Raw genomic sequence first — 24,817 nt, 5'->3', positions numbered from 1 at the left:
ATGATGGCACACAACCTTGTCCTCCTGGCAACACGGTTATTGAAAAAAAAAAGCTCCTTGTAATAAGTTTTTGTCATTTTGAGTCATTTAGTCTCAACTAATAGGTTTGTTTGGAGATAAACAGCTGCTGTGTGATGAAGCGCTGCCCCACAGGGATCAATAAAGTTTCATTTGATCTAATCAGTAGAGATTTATGAGTCGCCGGGAAAGAGAGGGTCACTGTTAAAGCTGCTTGCTGATATATCACAAGAGAAGATTGGTGCTATTCTCACGTGTGTCAGGTACACATGAAGCTACCAGTTAGCAGCCAGTTAGCTTAGCATAAAGGCTAGAAGCAGCACAGCTCTGTTAGGCTGTTATTAGATGCTGCTGTGAAAGCTGTGTGGTAAATGCTAAAATCAACATGCTAACATTGATAAACTATATCTTTAAGAATATATGTGGAGAGCTCAGCAGGTATAAATGAAGTGAGTTTTGAAAGTAACAAAGTGTTTCTATAAGTAACTTGTCGTGTTTCCGAGCTGCGTTTTAATGCCAAGGATGCCTTGTATATCTTTTTTTTCCTCCTTGATATATGTCATTCTGCACTTCAGCGGTGCTTAATGGTTTTCTCAAGGAGACTGAATTTGTTACGGATAATTTCCAGTCTAATGTTCCAGTTTATTCTCCTCTTTCTGACCTTTCTTCCTTCACCATATCTGTTTTGTTTTTTCTCAGTTTTCTTTTTCTTACTCGGGGCGAAGTCTATCCATCTATCTATAAGATTTACAGCGTCCCCACAGATATTTACTAAAGCAGCTCAAAGTCTGTTAGAACTGGATGGTTTTGTAGAGGAAAATGTGGTCCCTGAAATTTTGTACAGATGTCAAATATACTGTAGATTTTCTGTGGTTAAAATGACAGTTACAGAACCTACAATACCTCTGTCAAAAACAAAGAAGTGCTTTTGGGAGCCCCAACACACCAAACACCATATTTCACCACCCCAAAAACAAAGCCCATCAAAAACAAGGGCAGATCAGCTGTCAAGCTGTGCAGTTGGCACATCAGCAAGATGTCTGTGTGTGTATTAATGGCTGCTGTGAATCTGACGGGAGCAGTAAGCATCCTCTAAAGCACTTCCCTTGTATCATGATTGAGATATAAAAAAAAACAGAGTTACCCATAAAAGTAATAAATAGGAAGTCATTTTTAGCACTCTGAGCCATGGCTAAATGTACTGCCTGGTCTATAAAGAACAGGGAGAGCTCATCCAGCAAAACAGTCACGAAGTGCCTCTTCATTTTATTGTTTTAATCTTATTCCAGTTTTAGGGAGCCAGTAAAAAATGAACATAAAAAGGCACTGACACGAAAATCTGGGTTGAAACTGGATTATGAAAATGATTTTTAGCGCAAACATTCTGTTGTTCCAGTGTTTTTCTAATCACGTTTCTGGTGGATCTGTAGCGAACACAGAGGAAAGGTTTTTTTGCTTTAAGGGAATCCAAGAGGAAGTCAGTTCAAACCCATCTGGTCTTTTGTATGATGACGGATGTTTGAGTACATTTGATAACTTTTACTCATCTTTTACAGAAATTATCATAAAATAAATTCAGGATGTATGTGTAAAGAAGCAGAACTATTGTTTACACTTCATTATGATCTCACTGCATTTCTTGCAAGGCTCTTTCTTTCTTAACTCAAACAGTTTATTATGGTTGTTTATGAGCTGTAGTTTCCCTGGTAAACACACTGACCTCTTCGGCCTCCTTCCCAGTCAGCTGCTGCTCGTCTTGGGGTCGTTCGTCCTCTGAAGCAGTTGCCAGAGTGTCTCTGGGTAATGCAGTACGGAGAAGCTGGGTGACTGCAGGGCGGGCTGCTGCCAAGCTGCTAATGCTAAGCTAACATGAACCAACACAGTGAAAAAAACAACAGTTTATCTGACAAGCTGATTAATTACACAAAGCTATCGATGAAAAATGACGATGCCTAGCTTTAAGTTTTCAACTGTGTAGCGCTGGCTGCAGGCACGCTAACATCGCAAGTTTTAAATGATTTTGATTTTGCGAAGTGGAAATCCTTATCCTGTTGTAGGTTGTTTGGCCGTGTGGGCTGCACATAGTTTTGTGAATCCAACACAAACTCATGGAAAGGAGTGAAAGCTACCCTGCCAAAGCCTTGAAGACACTTGGCGGGTATTGATGTGTCAGTTTCTGACTGCAGTTCGGTGGAATTGTTGGTGCAGCAACTCAGGCCAGCAGCAGCGTCCTTATGGGCTGTAGCTTCAACCAGCCACTGCCAGAATGTTGTTGCCAGACATTTTTTTTTCTTTGCCATATAGAACATCAAACTGTGTTGTCCATCTAGTGTCACCTACCTATGCAGTCTTGTACCTGAGAAGCTTCTGAAGGTGGAGCTCCATCACTTCTCTCATAGTTGTCAGGTGCAGAGTTAAAGTTAACAGTGGAGTCACACAGCAGTGGCTCTCAGCCGGCAGCCTCTCGCTCTGGCCCGTTGCCGTGTCTGTGGGATTTAGCGTGGAGCCAGGGGAAGCCACAGTTTAAGCTGTGCTCAGTACAGAAGCCATCATGGAGAATGTGAGGGGTGTTATTTTGTGAGGAGTGACTGTCAGTGTCCCATGTGTGGCCCGGCTAGCTGATTTCTGTGGGATTAGCCAGCCATGGAGGGAAATCCATTTCTACAAGGCAATCCCCGCTCGCCGCTCTGACCATCCTCGCTTCTCTTCATCGTTTTCACTCTCTCTTTTCTGCCACTGTATTGCTCATCTCTTTTTAACCTCTCTACCTCTTCCTTTCTGGGTTCACTTCAGCATTTCTGGGTGAATGATTATTCACTTTCTTGCAAATAACCAAAGCGATATAGCTGGCCTGGCTCCTCCTAAACATACGCCAACACCTCTAACGTTGAAGAAAATATAAAGAAAGGAGTCAGAAGCAGTGACTGCGAGCAGCTTCACCAGGTCTTGTCATCCCAGTTTTTTAGGTTGAAGATACTGCACAGAAGCACAGGGTGGATCGATATACTGCTGCTTTCTGTCCTTCAGTGAGAACTGGTTTCTGTTTCCAGCTGTATGTTGGCTAACATTAACTTCAAATGCTTGAGTGTATATTTCAGGCTGGCAGTACCCTCGAGCTGCTCTTGGCTGCCTCTCTCATTGGCCGCTGTGGTCCACCTTGAATCATCTAATCATCCAGATTTTGAGTAGTAAATATAAAACATGTCTCATATGAGGAGGAGGCCTAAGACTGGATCTGTAGACCCCTCCCATTAACAGATGATCTGTAATGTTTTGAACGAGCACTGTACAAGAGTTGTCAATGCTGCAAACTTTCTTCATTTCTCATCTCTCTATTTTGGTCAGCGCGTCCTCTCATGACTTCACCTCTCCCCTCATTGAGGGCCTCAGAGGGTCCATTGTCCTCTTTTGTGTCCACCCCTCCCTTTTCTCTCTAATCAAATAGCCTCCATGAGGAAATGCCAGCAAATTATAGCCTCCATTCATATCTGATGGCCTATGAACTCTGTGTACAGTGTGTGAGGCAGGGGCTCGGTGTTACAGTAAAGGGTTAAACAGAGGAAAAGAGAGTCACAGGATTTAAGACTGTCAGAAGTTCGTCGGACGTGACCAAAGCAACAGCACATTTCCTATTTGAGTTATCAGCCCTGCAAACACACACACACACACACACTACATACTGTGTAGTACAAGCAGACCCATTTATGCATTGGAAACACAGACAAAAGTATGTACATGAGCCCTCGCATGATCCCACATTAGCTATATCTGCTGCGTGCAGGCAGATGCTTACAAACACCAAACAGATATAATCACACACCGTTACATACAATCCTTTGGTCACATGTGCAGGCGCCGTCTCACACACACACACACACACACACACACACACACACACACACACACACACACACACACACACACTTACACAGAGACACAGAGACACACACACACACTGGAACACACTCTCCCAAACGTTTAATCTGGCCCCTGCAGTTGGACGGGAGCTGCATACGACCTGCTAATTAGTGGCCAGAGGAGGCCTCTGTTTGTCTGCTCTCTTCCTGTGCAGCTCAGACACAAGTTTCTCTGTGTGCTATCTCTGCCCTGAAAGATAGAGAGGGAAGAGGGGGGCGGGAGGGTTGAAGGGCAAGGGAGGGAAATGAATGAAGACTGAGTGTGTTTGTTTGCCGGAGTCGACTACTCACATCGAACTGCGAGAGAAGGCTCCTCTCCCGCTTGTTAAAGCCGTCCGACCCCCCTCCAGGGCCGAGCTGGAAGAAGATCGAGGGCACGTTAAGATATCAGGTAGCTCAACCTGTTGTCATACTGCTGGATTAATTTCAACCTCCAGATTTTGGTTTGCTATCAGGCTTCGCCGCGGCCTTGAGCGTGAGGGATTTCCTTGCGGTGGCTATCCTTTTCGAGATGGAGCACAGAGTACTTTTCCGCTGGCGAAGGGAATTGCTCATACTTTCACCTTCACCTCAGCACAGCTGAATTGGACAGTCATGCCATACTGTGTGTGAGAAATCAAGCATGCTGCCTGCACTTGACTCCCATTTCTGTGTCTTCCTTGTGTTCGTGTGTGTGAGGAAGTCCCTGCTCCGAACACACTGCACTCCCACTTCCTCTGCTTCCCTTCCTCAGCTCCAGCTCATTTACTTCTTCCCCGCCTGTCTGTCTGTCTCATGCTCGTCTCCTCGGGATTAACTGACACAAACTCCAAAGTAAGTGTTGAGATGGATCCTGGCCTCTTTGATCTAGCTGTGCTTTTTTTTTTCCCCTCTCTTCCCTTTTGGCGATGGGTGTTGTTACCCCTGTCAGCTTTGGCCTCGCTCTTTCTCTTTCTGTTTCTCCCTAAGCTGCTGGGATGGAATCTGGAGATTTTTTAAAATGATGTAGACGTGAAAGATAGAGGGAAAAGAGGTTGGGACAGTTATGAAGGGGTGGGGAAGAAGAGAGACAACACGCTAGAAGATTGTGATATTCGTTTTCAGTAGAAGTTTTGGAGGATTCCCCTTATGGCACGTTTCTCGATCACATCATGCTTTCTATCTCTTTTCCCCTCTCTCCATTTTCATTTTAATGATTTGGTTTCTCCCTGTAGACACCATGGAGGACTCTCTCCCCTGAGCTCTCATTCTTCCGTGCTTTTATTAATGATGCTACTGTACCTGTGGCATTTTGAAAACTTCCGACTCTCATCATTAATTCCTGGTGACATCTTTTTAATTACTGTAAACAAATGAGGCTGAGATGATTGGTAGCATGGACCTGACAGCTCTGTTACATCAGAGATATTAGAGCCGCTGTTGCACTTTTAAATCAGGACTAAATGTACCATCAATCCTGTCACCTCCTGTTCCCAAGATTCCTTTTGTTTCTGTTTCCATCTGAATCTGCGTTCACTTTCCAAAGTAACTTGGAAATGTTATCTCAGTTTGTTCTGAGGAACTGCTCGTCCAGCTTCGTGACTTGGAGCAATCTATTGTGTTTCCTACCGGTGATACACACACACACACACACACACACACACACACTGCAAGATGATTACATCCATACAAGGGAGCAGGTTACCCGTCGGAATCGGGTTATGCAGGAAATTGGACAGCACATTTACCGCAAATCTGTGTTTGCATGCAGCCATCAGTAATGAGGTTTCTCCTCTGCCATTACCTTGGAAGAATTAGGATCTCAAAGGGCTGATGGTGCTGCGAGATGAGAGAAAACTCAGAGATTAAATCTGACTCTGATTTCTTTGGTCTGCTTTGTGGTGATTTCAGTTCAGCCCGAGTTTGGATGGACTTATTATGAATGCACGGAGGATGCAGTGCAGTGTGAATGTTGTGTGCACTGCGTGCGTCGCTGTCTCCAAGAAATGATGTTGACACACAGCTAATTTGCAACAGCATTTTGAAGATGAATTGATGAGGTTTCCTATCTACATTGTGAGGAAACGCTGTTAATTATTGTATTGTCAAGTTGTCAAAATGTGGATACTATATATCTGTAAAAGGGTGACTTTCTAGCACTGAATTTATTTCTCCTTTCCACTGCTTGTACCGAGTGTTGGTGATGGTTATGTTTAGGCATATGTTAAGGTTAAGACATGCAGACGGTCTCTCTCTCTTTCTGTCTCTCTCTCTGTTTCTCTGCAGAACATGAGGGACCGTCAGTAGACAGGAGGGGTAAAGCCAGGGCAGACTGTCCACCAGTTAATCGATTGTGAATGGTGTTCTCTCAGACAGATAAAGAAATAAAAGTGAAAAAGTGCTAAAATGGGCCAGCAAATAGACTTGGCCAGCACTTAATATACCTGGGCGGCCGGCCCAAGTAAAGTCTATTTGGAGGAAACTCTAGTTGAGGTTCTGGCTAAGTATAACAAATAAAAATTAAAAAAGGACAAAGTAAAAATACCAAACCAAACTATAAGCATGACTCTGGGGGCGAACCCGGATCTCCAGCGCCTCATCAGTGACATCAGCGACAGAAAATCCTTTGGCAGTTCCCTTTAAAAAGTTTAAACACAGGTTATACATACAGTTACACGTATGACACAAAGCACAACAAACAGTCGTGACCAGAGGACACATCACATAATATAATCAAATCCAGATCTTATTTAGCAGCACACTGGTTTTGATTTAGCAACAGAACAAACTGATGTATGAAAGAATTCTCCAGTCTGTTGGACGGTGGGAGTTTGTACACGTAGGAGATGTGACTGGTCACAGTGCTACTTCCCCAGCTGAGAACTTGTCACGCACATTCATTCATGCATAAGGCTGTTAGCTGTTAATTTAGAAATTTAGCTGGAAAATCATGTTTGTCTGATCCCCCTGCCCCTAATTATGTAAACCTGGTTTTCTGCTATATATGGCAGAAAGCCAACCGTAACCAGGCTCTCACAGTGCATGTTAACACACTGTCTGAGATGCAGCTTCGTGTCCTGATGGTCTCAAATCCCAATTATGCAAAAATATCAGAATTAATCCGAAGATGATTCATTGCACCTTTAATCTGAGCTGTCAGATGAGTTTATAAATCGAAATCAAGTTTTTTTTATGTCCGTGAACGGAGTGGTGAACTGCCAGCAGGTCATGATGGCTCCATCAGAGCGCTCTCAGACTTTCCATCAGCTCTGTGAGTGAAGTCTGCAGCTAAACAGGTTGTCACATTAAATCAGCATCAGTTGAGGCCGGGCCACCTGCTGAGCGAAAGCATACAAGACTGACTGGGCGCCATTAACTCTTAATAGCAGTCTAATTGAGTGCTGATGGAAATAGAGAAGGGGGGAGGGGGGGCAGTTTGTTGGCCTTTTAATAAAGTGCACTGTAAAATAAGTCTCAGATTGAGTGCAGAAGGGTGTAAGTGAGAGAAATCATCAAGGGACTGATTGCTCTGTCAGCCAGAATGATTAATCCGTTTTGAGCGCGCTCTGGTTGTGATTGATGGCCTGTTGCAGTCTGGGTAATGTAGTAGCAGAAGATGACAGGAAGAATAATGGCTGTTGAATGAGGAAAGGAGGTCGGGAGAGGGCGAAGAGGGAGAACAGAAGTATGCAGTTTGGGGCTGAGAACAGACGTAGCCACACCCACAACTTATCGCCAACTGATCCCATTAGGGGGGTACAACCAGGGGCAGGTTGCCAGCTGACACTGGAGAAATGATGATGGAGTGTTGCGTTATGGGAAAAAGGCAGACACCCAGAGGCGGCTTCGCTGGAAAGTAATGTTTTGTCTCTTTGGCTGAAATGACGCTCTGCCCCGTAACCTTTTCCCCCGCTTCACATCACTCAGTCTTGTTTTTCATTCTTTCTGGGAACACATCTGCCTCAGAGATAAGGGACCTTTTGGTCCTCAGCTCTCCGTCTGAGCCCTTTGGGGCTCAACCTTTTCACCAATGCTGCAACGAAACGCAATCAGAAATTCTCCTCGAACGCCAGAAGAGAACACTGTTATGTAAAGGTCCCAAAGAAACACTTCCTTACATGTTACTCTGAATTAATCATCACCAAATGAAGAGATCCTTTCAGAATGCTGCGAGTCCCTGTTGGGAAAAGTCATTGATGTGTTTCATTCAGTATGCAAATTACAGTTTAGGCACTTGGCAGACATTCATTCAAAAAGACTTACAATAAGCTTCATGCAACAAAAGGTGCAACAGCATTAATTAAGAAAAGTAAAGCGAGAACATCCTTCCTATTAACAGTCTGAAGTGCTATCAAGAAAAATGACATGTGCTTTTTTCTGGTGTGTGTGTGGTGGGATTTATAACCTTTCTTCGGAGGAGGAGTGGTAAGATGTCCCAGCTGTATCATGAAATGGATGGACCTTTTAAATTGTATCCGTCATTTACAGATGATACATTTTCATTTTTTCCTGCACAGGAGAGTTGAGAGTAAGAGGGATGACCTGTGCAAGGGATACAACTACATTCCTTAACTAGGAGACAGTTAAGAAAGCAAATTAGCCTGTTTAACTGCCTGTTCACACTCTTTTCAGTGATGGTCTCATACTACTGGTTGTGCTGATGTTTCATTTCCTTGGATCTGAGATTCGTCATCTGCTCAGACCTCAGTAGACCCCAAATTATCGAATTCCCTGCTCGTCACATTTCCCTGTGGTATAACCGTTGTTGCTGCTGTCACAAAGACAGCATTAGCAACGTGGCTTTTGTCCAAAGAAAAAAACAACCAAAGCGCTCTCCATCGAGTGAATGGCGATTTATTCCCTAATGTTTTACCTCGGCCTCCATCACTCTCCCCCTTCGTCGTCTTCGCCTCCTCCTGTTTCAGCTACAGGATAACTCCGTTTTTTTCTTGAAAACTGAGCCTGGTTGCAGGAGGAATAGTGAAAATAGGTTTCCAGGGACACAGTCTCTATGCAGATGGTTGGTATTTACTTCAGAATAAAAATTGAAGATAAAAAGTTGTCTATTGCCACTTTAAGACAAAAAAATGAAAACTAGAACAGAACTTATTTTTGATTGTTGTGTGCCACTTTTTCACATCTTGGAAACCTCAGTGGTAGTCAAGGTAGGAATGAAGCTTTTAAAGATATATTTCAAAGAAGAACAGAACTGTAGAACAGTTTTCAGCTGCCGACTTGAGTTGCTCAGCCAACAGGTGAGGCAAAACAGACGCCGTTTTGACTTTTAGCAGTGCTGTTGATGCTGTTTGAGAGAATTCTGATCCCTGTTTCTCCAGAGTTGCTTTGCTCTTTTTTTAAAATCCATTCACACCATGTGATGAGACCCTGAAGCTACTGCAGAATTTATAAACAGCCACGTCTTTCATCCGCAGTGAAGTTAACAACTTGAAAACAAGCTGTCGTATCTCACATTTAAATGTTCTACATTATAAAACATATCTTTAGAATGTAATAAATATTTGCGGCATAGAGATTTTCCAGCAAATTTATCACAAAACAACCCTTAAACCAAAAATTGACCACTGTTTTTTGACTATCCCCCAAACTGCAGCATTTTCACTGCAATCTCCTGTTCATTTAAAGCACTTGGACTCTTGACAGCAAGTAAATAAACATAAGATTGGCTGTGACTTATCTTTAATCTCTGCTAGTCTCAACAGTTTTATAGCAGATGAACGCTGAGCACTTGAGACTTTCTTTCCCTTTTAAGAAAAGCTGCAGCAAAACCTTATTGATCACAGAAAACCAAACCCCAAAAGACCTGAAGGGACCGTTAGGAGACTCTGCATGGATTCTAAAGAGTGGAAGAAAGAAAAGTTAAAAAGTGTTTCCAACTCTTTATTTTCAGTTTCTGCTTTGAACATTGGCCTGAATCTTTCACGATAATCTAGCTGTGTGGACGTGGTTGAACATGAATAATAGCCCTGAGCTGAACGGAGAGATTTCTGAGCCGATGTGTTTGCTTGTTTTCTTTTTGTTTCGTAAGATTCATCTCAGATGAAGGTGAACAAACAGACACCTTTAGCCCTGGTTTAACACTGTTTGCCATCCTTTTGCAAGTCAAACATCTCTTTTATGCTTTTTTTCTGCTGAATTTTTCTGCTGCTGCGCTTTGACATGCGGCTCATAAACTCCAAATGACTTGGGTTGGTCTAACGTTGTGCATCTGAACTCAGTGAAAGGGCTCCTCTGTTTGCTTTGCAAACGCTATTAATTAACATAATGCATCATTTATGGGTCTTTTGGAAGGCTTAATAGGCCAGCATGGCTGCAGTACATAATTAATAATGCACAGTAATTAATGGTATGTTTGTGTTTAGCTCGATAAATGTAACACTGCTGGAGTTCACTCTGGATAATGTGATGTGTTCAATGTTTCTTTTTACGTCTCCATTTTTCTCTCACAGGATTCGAAGCATTCAGCGGAGATCGTCACGTCTCCATCTCTAGATGTTTTCCTGCCGGAGGATGAGGACAACCCGTACGAGTCCGTGACCACAGCCGTCACACGCAAACCCTGCTCCCTCGATATCAACCACCGGCTCAACTCCAGTCCACGCAATGGTAAAGGCAACACTACACTTTATTAACGCTCAGACACACATGGCACCATCGTTATCCTAATTTGATGCAGTATAGGTGCAATGTAGGGATTTTAGTTGAAAACAATCATTGCCTTCACTCTGTTTTCTCTTATCGGACTCGCTTTGTTTTTACTTTGGAACATATGGTGCCTTCCAGTGTTTTCCATCTTGACCGTGTTTACGAGCAAGAATCCATATGAACGTCCCGCTGTTGTTATGATCACGACTTTACTTGAAGACTTGAACCACCAAACGTGTTGTCTGTTCAAGTTTCATGGCAGTAAACAGGTGTGGAAAATGTGGGTGAGCGTGAGAGCATCATTGTTTGAGATACATATATTGTTGAATTTATGCCTCGAACGCTGTCAGGGAGTTATTTCTTTATTGGAGCTCGGCTGATTTTAATATTGGATACACAGATTGTAAGTAAGTCTGTCTCAGTATGTCTGAATCACAAATGTGTGAGTTCCAAATACCTGCTGTTAAGTACCAGCGTGCTTGTTTATCATTGTTTATTTTAAGGTCCCACTGGACAAGACACCTTATCACCTCATGAAAATCATCTCAGAGGGGGAACGCCTTCAATTTAACACATCAGACTCTGTTTACAGGTGTAAGATGGTATTGCTGCATGTGTGGGAAAAAAAGTTTCCTGAAGCCTTTTGTGGCTCCAGAGGGAGCTGTGTGTAGTCTGATAAACCGCCGGTTTATCAGTCGGCATCAGTTGGGCTTGAAGACAACAAGTTTGAAATGAGAAGAAATCTGAAGGTGTGAAGTTGAAGCAAAGAGGGATTGTGGCTCAAGGCTACGTTAGACGCAAACTAACATAACTCAGAACCTCAGACCAAACTGTTCTGCTGTTCAGTTGCATTGTGGGTAATGTAGACTTTTACATATGATACAGCATTGTCCACAACAACATAGCAGTGCTGTTTCAGCCATCAGACAGAAAGAAATGTACTTTTTCAGAAGGTAATACAAATCATAATCTTAGTGGTCTTAATGAAAATAAACTAAACCTGAATGATAAATCCAGGCTTAACAGAGGATGTACAGTAACACAGCAGTCTGAGTGGATCTGTATTGGATAGAGATGTACATGTAGTGGTGCTGGAGCACACTGCACACATTTTTTTTTTTAAATGCTCACAGTTTGCGTAATAGTATCGAAAATCATATACGTTTCTAGTGCTTGAAGATCAAATCATCACCAAAGTGTCGCAGTGTCATGCGAGAAAGACTTCCACTAATGCCATATTGGTGGATTTCAGCATCAAATGCTCAACATGATGAAGTCAGCACAGCATTTAATCATGTGGTCAGTTATAATTGACTAATATTTGTAAAGTTGCCACCATGGCAACAGGGACTACTTGACCCTCGAAATGAGCCTGAACACAGTCGTATCAGCAAGTGCTCAGGTTCTACTAACAACTGGCAATGCACTCCTGGAGAGATGCCAGTTTAAGTCTGTCTGCAAATGATAAAAAGGGTTACCAAAGGTTAAAGAACCTGTTGGTTGAAATTTTATGAGTTTAATTTTTTCCTAGATGGAGAAACTGGATCAGATCTCTATGTGTTCACCAGCTAATCACCGACTGCTGTGGCTGGTCTGACTGTCTGTTGTTTGGTGTTTGGCAGGTCGGTTTGTCGGCGCTTTCACTAAAACCAGTTTGATGCTGAATCTCAACAGTCAAATCAAAGCAATTAACTGAAAGATGCTAAAACTCTGTAGAGCTGTGGGGAGCTGATAATCACTGTGACCTTTCAGATATTTGCATAAGCATTTCATCTTTTTTGATATAAAAATATTGATGAGTGCAGCTACAGAGCACCTTCCGTACTTTGACTCTGGCTGAAATGCATTCAGAATAAGGAGTTCTGGTATTTTTCCTTCTCACCACTTCCTGGCATATGAAAGCCTTACCAAACAAGGTTTTACAGCGGAGGTGACTTGAGTTCACGTTTCCACTGGCGTCCACACTGTCTTCACACCGGTGTGTGTTAATCCTGCATCCTCGGACCTTTCAGCTGATGCTGTTTTCTGCGTCTCATCACTTGTTCGGTCTGCGGCGATGCACTCGAACACCCACGACAACAAACACCCACAATGTGCTCTTCCCTTTCACTCGGCTCCCATAGCGATCGCTACACACCGCAGGTTGTCACGGCAACTGCATCACCGGCTAGTGAGTCACCTGTATGTTGCCATGGGAACTGCCTCGCTAGTGACACCCCGCTCCTTCCCCATCAACCCCCCCCCCCACTCCCTTTCACATCCAAGAGGCTACTGTAGAGCCTTGTTTTGTGTGGTGTGTGGTGTCTCGTCCCACGTTTGGCTGTTACATCTCGTCTGTGATGAGCTGCAGGATAGAGGAGACTTGAAGTGTCAGTACAGTGAGTGTGTGTGTGTGTGTAAGGGAGGGAGGGAGAGGGAGAGAGAGAGAGAGAGAGAGAGAGAGAGAGAGAGATTAGCTGTTTCATGTCAAAGTGTCTTTTTGGTGGAAAATTGCTCCACTGACGTAAGTGAGCTGTGTGGGTGTTCTGTTTGTTCTCAGCTCTCTAAACGCTGTTACCTGGCCAAATGAGAGAGCGACACAGGGAGAGCATGTGGATTGAGAGTGAGAGAGACATCAGCACATAATGTGGGAGAGCAGAAGAGGCAGAAAAACAAAAAAAAAAAATGCAAAAAGTCAGAGAAGACATAAGAGGTGAAGGAGAACTCCATGGCATTGCTGAAAATGACTAGAGAAGCCTTCAGGGCTGCAGATACTGTCTCGCTGCACAGAGACAGACACCAACAGAAGGTGAGAAAACAGTCCGAGACGGAGAGGTTGCACGTTAATACAGTCAGCCGACGAAAGTTGGAGGGTCGTCTTAGGCTAAGCCATCTACATGACTGTGAATCTGTGACACAGCAGGAGGGAAAATCCTGGATTCCTGCTTTGAGTCCAGTCACATGTTGGGCTAATTGGACATGGGCGTGAGTCAGTCCCTCTTTATCTGCCTCAGAGAGGAAGGATATGATGATGAAGGAACATGGGGGGGGAATTGAGATGAGAGGGAAAGAGAAGAGCACAGACTTGGTGCATTACACTGCAAAAAATACTCTTTGACGATAAGTCAATTGGTCTGGGAATCTTCCTCTTGGATACATTATGCAAATAGGATGAGATAATTACGTGGTTTCCAATGCAAATTGACTTGTTTTGATCCTGTGTTTCATGGTCAGATGCCATTTTTTTGCCGCGCGGTTGAAATAAAACTTGATGAGTCTTGGAATATTGCAGAAACGATGCGACAGATAAAGGATGAAAAAATATTTATGTTTGGAACAATCATAAAAGTAGCAGAATTGGCAGGAAAGGGAATGAAGGAGGAATGAAAATAGTGCACTGTTAATGGAAAATGCCAAGAAATAAATGTAGCAGGAATTGTGTGAAAATTGTAAAGACAAGTGTAATATGTTAAAAGAAAAACAAACCAGAGGAAATATAAAAGTGTGATTTGGCGTTAGTTTCAAGGTTGGCTGACAACACTGCAGGTTGTTCACTTCCTTGTGTTGGTCTGGACTTCAACAGCTTTAATGATTGAGCTGTTGTTGTATCTCCACCAAACTACCTTCAATTTTCATCCTTTTGTGCCGAATAATAACACACGTCCTGCTGCTTTCATGACACAGAAATGGATCGACATAATCAATAACTCATTCCACGCTATGGTTAACTATTTCTCATGCACATGTGTACGGTTAAAAGAGCTACAAAATACAAGCTTGAAGGCGATGAATGCTTTTCCATTAAATTACTCACAAAAGATCAAGTTGATCTGAACCAGCTGAGGATCAGCTGATAATCATGAGCTGACTGTGGGCAGGGTAATCACCTCAAAAATAACAAGATTAAACTGTGTGAAGAACAAAACATTCAGTTTGAAACAACCCAGGCTCCATACAGAGCCGTGTGGAGGTTTCCAGGTGTGAAACAAACCCTCCAATTTCTCCTCAGATTTGTGTCTGGAGTTTGTCTGGAGGCTGACGGATCTTGATTTGAAAACCAAATTGGACTGTCCGCACTTTATTGGATTTTTGTGTCCAAACATCACCAACATGTCTGCATGGGTTGCTTTTGGTAACGACGTAGGCGGCTTTCCAACAGGGAAGCATGATCAATCATTTTGCTCTCCAAACTGTCAAGTCGTGGAGACGACAGTTAATTTTGTCGCAAGTCCACGTACCGTCTCTCTCTCTCTCTCTGTTGTTTCTGTACCACTCCTTTAGTCGCAGTAGATTCTGCTCAGCTGCTCTGATCCAATCGTGTCTCTCTGGATTTGACATTATGGTTCTGCGAATGACATGAAAGACGCTCTGAAGTCCAACATGAGTGGCCAAAGCATCTGAACTGAGGTGTATCTGTTTAAAAAATGATTTGAAACACATTTCCGACCACCTTCAGGTGTGCTTTGGATACGAAATGCATTTCATATGCTTTTTTGCTGTCTAGACTTCCAGACACAATCTAGATATACAAAAAAAAATGATTCAGGCTGTCTGTCTGAACATAGCCTTAGAAGTAAATTGAAATGTGAGAAACATAGTGATAAGATTCCTTTATCAGTTGGAGATGTGTTGTTCCTGATGAGAGCACATTGTTGCTGCCCTTTCTGTGAGCTTAGACAACCATCCCACCAATACCAAGTTTCTTGCATGATAAACTCCCCTCAGCAGAAGTTGACTCTCAGTTTGAGAGAGAAAAAAAAGACGCTGAACGTGTGACTGAAGGATTTGTGCAGATGGATATTTTTTGCAGTGTAAGCCTCGCCTGATATCCACCTGTCCTGTGCTGCTGGCTACCTGCCTGCTGCTGTGGGCCGCTGCAGTCTCACAGTTGAGGAGACACTACAGCGTTCTTCAAATCCTCACGCAATCAGGGCGGCTTTATCAAAATCCATCTGGTGACTGTCAGTCAGCGCAGCCGCTACAGAAACACGGGGGACCTGTCAGTGAAGCTGCCACCCCAAACTACTTCCTGCTTTTTCATGTCTCCGCTTCACGGATGTTTCTCTCCGCCTCGTCCTCTTTTTTATTTCAACTTTTATCGTTCCTTTCCTTTTCTGTCCTGAGATTTCCCACGCTGTTAGAAGCACCATCCCACTTTTGACGCTGTTGTGTTCAGGAAAGATCACGTGGGAATGTTCTGCGTGGTGTCCCATTGCACCATGTGTCCTGTTGGGTGACAACTGTCATTTCCTGACGGCATATGAATGGAATTCTATTCTTTATAATGCAAAATACACTGAGTACAGACTTGTCTGCATAATCCTACTGACTCAGTGGGTCCTAAGGCAGTCATTTTGTACATTAACTCAGGATTATACTTATTGTGTTGGATGAATTCCTTTCCGATGGAATTTCATCTATTACGAATGAGGGAATCCATTTCTGCTGCAACACTTGGCTGCAGATACATATTGTACGCGTATGTCACATGCAAATGCATATCATTAATTCTAAATGTGTGCGGATGTAACAAACACCTGCAACATTTAAGGAACCGAGGAAAAGACTCTGGTTTAGCTCACACAGAAAGCATTTTATACCTTTTCTGAACTTTTGTCCACTGAATCTGCAGCAGATACTTTTACGCATCAAGGCATTGAAAAAAAACGCACAGGTGTTGCCAATAACATTATTGGATTTAGGATTTAGAGGCGTGTCGTAATGTGGAAGCTAACTAAACACCCCTCACTCAGCCTCCTCTTCGATGGCCACTTGAAATGTGATTTGGATTTGTGGATTCCTGTAAAAGTACGACAGGGTGACATTGCTTTCTCTTCCACTCTCTGTGGAAGGCCTCAGGAAGAGCTTCAGGCTCTCAGGCCAATTGGACATAGTGAGTGAACCATATAATTACAATATCATCTGATGCACACTGGCCCAGAAATACTTTTTTCCCGTAAGCTTACATGGTGAAAGATGCAAATTAGCATCACAGCTGCCGTTAATCGATTTGTTTCACTATCAGAATTTGATCAATTTGGTCCAATAACATTTAGAAAATCTAGAGGAGCCGCATGATTAAATCAATTTATCCCCATTTAGGTTATCCAGGGGCTAAACCTGAATTTAATGGGATCAGGGTAATGTTATACTCGGAAGATGAACATTTTTTGGCTCCATTCGCTACTGAGCTTCATTACAGGTACGTGGTTGAAGAGGACCCGCTCCCTCTGGAGATATTTGGGCAAATCTTGTCAATCGCCAGTCATCTTAGCAGTTCCATATTTCATGTATGGAGTCATTCATCCAATCTAATAAAAAAACACTTAAAATGTTTGGTTAAATATGCTTTTTCTTTTATTTGGATAACCTCGCCTTTCTTTGTAACGCACATTAGCATGATATCATCCTCTTCCATGCTTATTAGAAGTATAATCAAAGTTATACATTCCAGTATCGAGCTACTTCTCACCAACTATTGTAGTGATGGACTGTATTTTATTTGAGTTGTTTGTGCACAATAGGGTCCTTATGTCACTGCTCCATATTTTGTAGAAAGTAGTCAGCGTCTCACTCTGTATCTGTCAGTGATGACGCAGAATGATAAATCTTCCAAAAATATTGATTTACTGCTCCTTATTTAACTAACTATTAAGTGAGTAATTTGGACACAGCAAGTATGACAGTAATCCAGCATGCATAATTTACTTTTGTCACAGCAGGCGTTTTTGGCTTATCAGAGCAGGAAAAGCACATTTGTTATTGAGAACATTCAAAAACGACTGTACTCCATGAAGGAGAGCTGGTTCCAGCTGCATGTTGGCTCACTTTCATGGATTCTAAAGAATCACAAACACAGGCGAGATGATCTAAACAGAGAACAGATAGAAATTAGAAAACATGATAAGAAACTCTTGTGGAGATCTTCATGAATTGCTCTAACCTGGAGGAATGCCAGTTTCTTTATCAGGGGCAAAGTCCTTCGAAATCACACATTTCTAATCCTCAAGTATGTGCTGGGCAACAGCAGATCAGCTCTTAGAATCAGATCTTCCACATTTGGACCGCAGGATCGCGCTGCTGACAAGCCAGACTGCAGCAGCACAAAAGCACTGCAGGTGAAATGAGATCCCGGAGATATGAAGACAGGCGGTGAAGTGGTGAGGAGGGACCTGCGGGCGAAGCCTCGCTGCCTCCAGTCACGTATAGAGCAGACAGAGAGCGCCGAGCGTTGCCAAGCGGTTAGAACAGAAGTGTTTCTTTTCTGCTATCGACCGACTCCTCCCGAGATAAACACACACTTGTCTTCAACTGGTAAACAAGCTGCTGCTGACGTGTTCAACATGGAGCTTACAAACCCATATGTGTGTGTGTCTGTCTGTGTGTGTGTGTGTTGTGTGTTCGTGCATGTGTGTGTCCTCGACAATTCTTCAAAGGTCCCATATAGTGCCGCATACCTCAGTGAACTTTTTACGACAAAAATAGGTCAACGCACTGATGGAGAGCTTGAATTTCTGATTTATTGCAGCAGTGTGGCAACCTTCACTGCTCTTTTCTTCTTCTTATCAGTTATTCACTGGATATTACTTTTGGGCTGATAGCATGTTGGCTGTGTGAAGGAATTTGTAGCACTTTGGGTATTTTTACAGAGTCGATACCTCGGCGCCTCAGCTAGGAAATTTCTTGCAACTTCTTTAGTTGATAGTCGGCTGCCTTAAGAATCAGTTATTGGTTAATCTTTAATAATATATGAACCATGTCTGACTTTTCACCTTTAGATAACTGTTTTAACCATTGATGTGATCTAAATCAGACTAGGCTATGTAAACCAAGAGTTCAAAGGGCTGATAAACACCAAGTTTCTTGACTGATAAACTAGATAACACAAGATAATGACTTCATTATTTTCCTGTCTCAGTGGGATGTCTACTGAAGTTAGCATGATAACCAGCTAGCCCTGGGTCTGAACACTTTCTCCCAGCGGTCCAAAGCTCCTGTGCTAGTGGTGTAAACTCCAACACTGACCTGGCAGTACAGCTAACTGCAGGGCTAACTGAACCAACAAGCTTACATTAGCTACAGTCACAATTGTATGAAATACAATTAGCAGCATTTAGCGATTACTCTGGTGATACACTGCCCTTGTTTGTTGGGAGTATGAATTCAACAAGTGGCCAATTCTTACATATTGCACCTTTTTAAATACATTTTAAATTGTCATGTCCAAAACTCTGTTGGTGATTGTTTTGTCTTCCATACTCCTTGTTAGCTCAGTTAGCCCTATTCGGTCTTCTAACTTCAGAACTTGTCAGAACTAAATGTGATCAGGCTGGTTAATATGAAATGTTTAACACCTAATCACTGTGTTCATTTAGCCGCCACCTGGATTAAGTCACAGGTGTGCACACTGCAGTGCTGGTATGTGCAGGCTCCATGTATAAAGGCCTCACTTCCCTCCTCAGTTCTCTCCGGGGGATAAAGCTGTGATGTTGCTGCGTTTCAGCCCATTTATCCCACTTAAGCTCAGAGTGGCTAATGGCAGCAAGTAGTAGCTCCAGGGCTTTGCCATTAAAAGGTTGAGGCCCATTGACTTGTTGAAACAGAGGCAATATGGTGTCTTCCCCTTTGACAGCCAGGAGAAACTCAATGGTTGGAACTGATCTTACCACACAACATTGTTCATTTTTTAGGTTTTGGGTTTTTAGATTTTCAAGTTTGGTTTGTTATTTTTCAACTTCAGAACACTTTTTGTTGAAGTTTTATTTCAGTTTTCTGATGTCGGGTTGAAGACACATTTAAGATATGTTTTCTTCAAAGATAAGAATGCTGTTAGTTTATATTTTTCTCTTTGTCAACTTTCATGAAAACACCCATTCAAAGAATATTGGTCTGTCTCCTCGTACTTTCCCAAACTATTAATTCAGTGGAACCTTTAATGATATACCCGTTGATTTTTAAGAATCAGTCCTTTACTAGAGCAGCCTGCAACTGTAGTTTTTAGCAACCATTAAAGGAAATTGGAGTAACCAATGTAGTTATTGGGGATTCTTTTCAGCTGTGACAAACCCAGTAACTTTTCAATCCAGAGGAATAAGACGTGTCAGGCTTTGGGTCTACAGACAATACTTGTTAGATCAGCTCATTGTTGGTTTGGGTGTGTGAGATTTACTGAAAATAAGAGTGTTACCTACGTAAGTTAATTTGTTCTTACTTCTGTTGCTTGCACACATCATTGATGACTGTGACCTAAAAAGAACGAAACAGAAAGTCTGACAGAGTGTCGGATGTCTAATTTAATACATGAACAGTCAAATTCATTATCTAGGATTGCCTGTTGCTTCCAACCTTGAACATCAAGTTGTCGAAAAAAATTGGGAAGTTTGAAACGTTTAACCAAAGGGATATTTTACACTGCATAACAACTTCCTTGTCTCCTCATTGATTTGTCTAAACAAACACTAGCAAGAGTGCCCAGATGTTTTCCATTCGAGGGCTAAAACTAACCGTAATAGCGTAGCACCAAAAGCAACCACCGATTGTCAAGTTGTTTTCCTCCAACATCTCTTTTTAAGAGACAAGGACAAAAACAAGCAACTCTGCTGATCCATTTTCTGAGTCCGATCTAAATTGTTTTCTCTGTTGTGTTTTGCCAAAAAAATCTTTCTCAGTTCATACATTTTTTATTTTACCTCACCTATCTGTCTATATTACTTGGGTGCCGCGTTCTCTTGTGTGACTTCCTGTCACTGTACCTGAACATAATCAATAATCAGGGATCCTTAATATTTAAAGACCCTGTTGAATACTTAAAATACTTGGTACATATTGTTATGTTCTTGCAATTATTTGTTTAGACTCAAATTCCCTGCATGGCATCAATAATTCTTATCTTCTCTATCGACTCAGACAGGCACCTGAAACACTAGTAAGAACTGGCAACTTACTTTTCTGCTACAGTTGCTCAGTTTATGATCAAATTTCCGAGCTAAGAGGGAAACATGTGAGGGCCGCCGAACACGCAGCCACTCTCACACAGCTACAGCATACTCTACATATAAAATGCCACTTGTCAGCGCCGCATGGAGGCAGAACTGACAGCCTCAAGAACACTTTTGAAATTGACAGTTTTCGTCTTGTTAGGCGGGCAGCAAGAGGACAGCTGATTCTGAACGCTCGCTCACACCAAGCGTTCGTTCAGAGACACGCTCCTCCTCTGCACTCGGCTGCACGTCTGCGTTAACGATCTCTCGATGTACACAAGGACACGCTGGTGTAAATCCAGGTGCAGTCACATGTCGCACCGCTAGTTATGAACAGTACGCTTGGCATGCAGAGAATATCTGAATCGTGTGAAACCATTTTGACCAGATGTTCTTTCTCACAGACTCTCTCTCTCTCTCTCTCTCTCTCTCACACACACACACACGGATGTAAATAGTTAGGTAATACCACGCAGTTATTTCACTCCCATGCATGTGTTCTGTATATGCACGCACACACACATCACATATTCCCTTTGGCACCTTTGGCAAGCAGGACTCAGAGTGTTTCCCAGGAGTGAGCTCAAGGCAGATCTGAAGGCAGCACAGTCACAAACGCACACACACCAGCACACACACACACACACACACACACACACACACACACACACACACACACACACACACACACACACACACACATCTCTCATCCATCATCAAAGCCTCAGTGTTGACAGGCTTATTTACTCAATAGGACAAAACCTCAGTCTCCATCTATATATATCCCTGATGCATCCTTCCTTTCCACTCCCTTTCTTTCATTTTTCCACTTTATGTTTTATCTATTTACGCCTACATTTAATCACTGATTCAGCTCCAGGCAGCTCCATATGATGTGGGTCTATTTGTGCGTGTGTTTGTGTATGTATGTGTCTGCAGCGGTGTGTTCTTTCACAACCCCCATGTAAAATCTAGAGAGTACCTTCGTCTGGGTTTGCATGTATGCACACACGTGTTGATAGATGAGAGAGCTGTGTCACATTCCCTTAAGGAATGATGTCTGTGTGTGTGTGTGTGTGTGTGTGTGTGTGTGTGTGTGTGTGTGTGTGTGTGTGTGTGTGTGTGTGTGTGTGTGTTTGTGTCTGCATCTAGTCAGTTCAAATTCAAAATAAATATGTGATGGAAGGTGGAGGCAAATTCAGAAGCAGGAGCAGTTACTTTGACATGACAGAGCTGTAAGGATTAAAATAAATTAAAGGATGAGTTCACCACAAAATTAAAATTCAATCATTATTTACTCATCCAGATGCCCCATAGAAAGTTTGTGTTTTCTGGAGCTTCACTTTAAAGGAGCACTATGTCGTTTTGGGAACGAAATTTCAATCCAAAGATAAAGAACGACAACAAAATATCTATGACCTTTCTAGCTTCCAACAGTCTGATTGGGACCTTATCACAGAACTGCTTTTTTATTCAGTTGTGGAAAAAATGAATATCTCTTAGTGAGTGTTATCGCCTCATTCATGTTATGAATAATAACCACACAGTGCCCCTTTCAAAACACTGTTGCAGCATTCTCCTAAACAACTTAAGAAGATGGGGACTTGTTTTAAAATATAAAAGACAACCAGCAAAATACATAAAATAGCTCTGTAGAACTTGTCTGGCCCAATCCAAGCTCTGAAAATATTTCTTTTAAATCCTTTTTTAAAATCTGAAGGGGTTGCACAAGCTCGGATCATTTTGGGGTGAACTTGCCCTTTAAGGGATGGTTTCAGAAAACCAATACTCTGCTCAAAGAAAAATTGAAGGTTGAAGTCCTTATAAAGAATCGAGGGGCTCAATTTTAGTAATTGAAAGATGTTTTGTAGACTGTTGCCTGCTGTCTAAGCAAACCTTGGACTTTGCTCTCTTGTGCTCTCGTCACCGCTCGTGTTTTCTCAAGGTTATGGGTACAGCTGCAATAAACCTCCCTGAGAGAACGTGTCCTCTCACTGCTGTTCTTCTGCATGAATGAGCCTTTTTACTTCATTCACATCAGCGAAGAAGCGATTCAGAATGAACCCTCCCAGTGTCCTTGCATACATTTCCAAGAAAATGTCTGTAAATTACCTGTAGTTAAAACAGGACTTTACGGCTCTTTTAAAGATGTATTAATGTGCCTGGAAAGAGCTAATCAAAGGCAGGTGCCCAAGCTGTAGGCAAACAAACAGCAGTGAAAATGTAATGAAATAACCGCGGAGATCAAACATTACATTGACTTAATGCAAATACTTCAAAGCCAGTCGACCACATGCTGCGGACCGGAGAGCGAGGCAATCTGAATCTCTGTTTCTTGGAAAGAGACGAGACTGTGAAGTCACTGAGACGAGGAAGGGGAAACTCTTTCATTTTCCACTCGTCTCTTTAGTGGCCCAGATGTAATGATCCACCAGCAGCGAAAAGAAGTAGATGATCAGAAAAGTCATTAAGACTCTGTCAGCAAAGCACAACTTGAGGGGACTGTTAAACCCTGTTGAACCCGCGAATCAAAGCCGGCAACATCCTCGTCATGTTTTCTAGGAGTTTAGAGGTTTTGGTGAACTTGTGTGAGTTTACGTCTTACAGTTTGAAAACCTACAGTTTTTTTTTTTTCATTCCAGTATTTTTAGACCCGGTGTTATATCAGAAGCATGCAGACTTTCTCAGGATGTTTGACTCATGACTGGTTCTAAGTGTTTCTATTTGTAAAATGCTGGCTGTCTTCCTGCCACTAAAAAGCAACTCAGTCCCCAGAATAAACATTATTGGCAATGAACAGCCCGTTTCTTCAAACCATGGATGTATCAAAACTTTACATTTCATCATTCATGCGCAACTTTGAATTTATAAAATGAATAAAATATAGAGTATCAAGGAAACCATATCATGATATAATTATCCAAAGCATCAACATCCAAGTGTGTCTTTGTTCTTTCGGAATAGATGAGGAAGAATTGTGGGAGTTGTGAAAATTCACACCCCCGTCGACATTCAAAGGTGAAACGACGAGCGCTTACCGCTTCAAAATTGTAGTTTTTGATTTGAAACGTGGTCCTTCATATACTGTATCTTTAAGCCACACTCCCTCCTCAGCAAATATATGTATCTCTGCTGTTACTGATAGTGATGTCATTGTGTGTGTGTGTGTGTGTGTGTGTGTGTGTGTGTTAAAAACTCTCGGCTGCTTCTCACACCATAATTGGATGATATTCTGCTGTCTGATAGGATCCATGTAGGCAGGTGGCAGCTGACAGAGAGCCAAGCCACTGTGTGTGTGTGTGTGTGTGTGTGTGTGTGTGTGTGTGTGTGTGTGTGTGTGTGTGTGTGTGTGTGTGTGCGCTCAGACAGCAGTGTTTTAGGAGAGGTGTGTTGGTCTGTGTCTTGTGCCTCCTCCACTTGATTAAGACAGATGCTTCCACCTCTGAAATGTAATTCGAGCTACTTCAGCACTTCCTTCTCCTTTCTTCTTCATGTGTTTTTTTTTTTCTTTTTGTTCCATCCTCTCTTCTGTTAAATGATCACACGCTGGGGAAATTAGCTCCGACGCTCGGTTGTGCACTCGGTGTGAGCTGAGATAGACATCAAACTTGCAGTGGGCAGCTGTCATATTTTCCTGTTGTGGTTGTTGCAGAGGCTCGTTAATTTTACAGAACACACTCTCCTCCTGCTTCTCTTATGCTAACACATCTCTAACAAGTGTCTGTCTACTATGAGGAGGAAAAATGTCCTTTTTCACTTTATCATAATTGCAGTAAGGAGTCATTTATATGCCAATATGACATAAAAGTTAGTTGGCCGGTGCAGAACTATATTTACCCTCAAGCCTCTCCCTTCATAACTTGTAACGTTACAGTTGCTTGTGAACTGAGATTTTGCTGTGTACACTCTTTAAAGGGCCATTGCGTGTCTTTTCTGGAACGTAAAAACAAGTGTTTAATACTTCAGATTAATCAGTGTTGTTGCTACTGATAAACAAAACACACTATACAATTCATTGGTGTTTAGAATGTATGAGCTTGAGGAGATCATGGCAATTTGATCAGAAGCTTACTTATTTGACAGTCATAAACAACAAAGGTGCGTTTGTTGTTTTGTCTCACGTTTACCTGGAATAAATTGGTGTGGCTGGACATTTCCAGTATGCCCTCTTCAGCTGTGGTGATTTCTCTTGCATGTTGCAAGTATGGTAATATCGCTAAGAACTTGGTAAACTTGAAGCTAATCTCAGTAATTCCCAGAATTCAGTTTGAAATGTCACATATATGAATAAGAGGGATGCAG

The 24,817-nt window shown here is 42.4% G+C and overlaps 1 protein-coding gene and 1 long non-coding RNA gene across 10 annotated transcripts in view; one reads left to right on the top strand and one right to left on the bottom strand.

Annotated features, from left to right (window-relative positions):
• anks1b (ankyrin repeat and sterile alpha motif domain containing 1B) overlaps window positions 1-24,817 on the top strand; it is a 228,106-nt gene that overhangs the window by 106,426 nt on the left and 96,863 nt on the right. For 8 of the 9 annotated variants that reach the window (XM_037122295.1, XM_037122294.1, XM_037122297.1 and 5 more), the window contains one exon: window positions 10,361-10,517. In XM_037122295.1, coding sequence (XP_036978190.1) covers window positions 10,361-10,517 — 157 coding nt within the window. Of the gene's footprint in view, window positions 1-4,669; window positions 4,749-10,360; window positions 10,518-24,817 lie in introns of those variants that run through there. The other variant, XM_037122301.1, reaches the window with a different exon arrangement.
• LOC119032774 lies at window positions 17,239-17,883 on the bottom strand. The gene is made up of 2 exons (XR_005079030.1): window positions 17,479-17,883; window positions 17,239-17,404 (listed from the first exon to the last, which is right to left on the bottom strand). It is a non-coding gene; the product is annotated as an uncharacterized LOC119032774 (long non-coding RNA).

This window comes from Acanthopagrus latus, chromosome 14 (genome assembly GCF_904848185.1).
Source record: "Acanthopagrus latus isolate v.2019 chromosome 14, fAcaLat1.1, whole genome shotgun sequence".
NCBI lineage: Eukaryota > Metazoa > Chordata > Actinopteri > Spariformes > Sparidae > Acanthopagrus > Acanthopagrus latus.
This window is presented reverse-complemented; position numbering and strand designations above follow the sequence as displayed.